Source organism: Fulmarus glacialis, unplaced genomic scaffold (genome assembly GCF_000690835.1).
Source record: "Fulmarus glacialis isolate BGI_N327 unplaced genomic scaffold, ASM69083v1 scaffold10597, whole genome shotgun sequence".
NCBI lineage: Eukaryota > Metazoa > Chordata > Aves > Procellariiformes > Procellariidae > Fulmarus > Fulmarus glacialis.
The window spans coordinates 17,844-18,398 of record NW_009221272.1 but is presented as its reverse complement, the minus strand read 5'-3'; the positions used below and the strand labels follow the sequence as shown (position 1 = coordinate 18,398).

Sequence of the window (555 nt, the reverse complement as noted above, 5' to 3'; positions counted from 1 at the left end):
GTTGGGTCTCTTTTTTTTTTGCCAAGATACAGAAAAAAAAACCCCAAAAACTTGCCAAGGTCCGTCACCTCTTCCCCCCGCTACGTCCCCCCTGCTCAACTGTTCCTCTTCCTCCGTGGGGAGGCATGCATCGTCACGGTGGTCAGTGGTTTATTTTTATTGTTTCTTTTTTTTTTTTTTTTTGCTGCTGTTGATCGCCATCTTCCCCGGGAGCGCTGCCCAGCTCCACCAGGAGCGTGTCCCCCCCCGCTGCCACTTCCCCGTCCCATCCAGCTCCCCCTCCAGCGTCCTGCGACGAGCGATGCGACTCAGCTCCCTCCCGCGTCGTGGCATCCGCAGCCTCCCTCTATGCCAGACAGTTGAGATCGCTGGAGCTAAATCGCGTGGTTGCTATAGCTGACGTAGGTCTGTTTGGTAGCCAGTGCTGGAAAGAGAGACAAACCTCACATGTATCATTAATGAAGTCCACCCTCCCTTCCTGGCTCCTGCCCCACCACCCTGACCTGACCGTCGTGCCAGGAGACGCTGGCAGGGACGTGACATGGGATTTGCTCA

At 55.9% G+C, this 555-nt stretch overlaps 1 protein-coding gene across 1 annotated transcript in view; it reads right to left on the bottom strand.

Annotated features, from left to right (window-relative positions):
- Positions 1-374: 374 nt before the first annotated feature.
- LOC104079129 (metabotropic glutamate receptor 4) overlaps positions 375-555 on the bottom strand; it is an 18,016-nt gene continuing 17,835 nt past the window's right edge. Inside the window, exon 7 of the mRNA XM_009581041.1 lies at positions 375-424. Within this exon, the coding sequence (XP_009579336.1) occupies positions 375-424 (50 nt within the window). The remainder of the gene's footprint in view (positions 425-555) is intronic.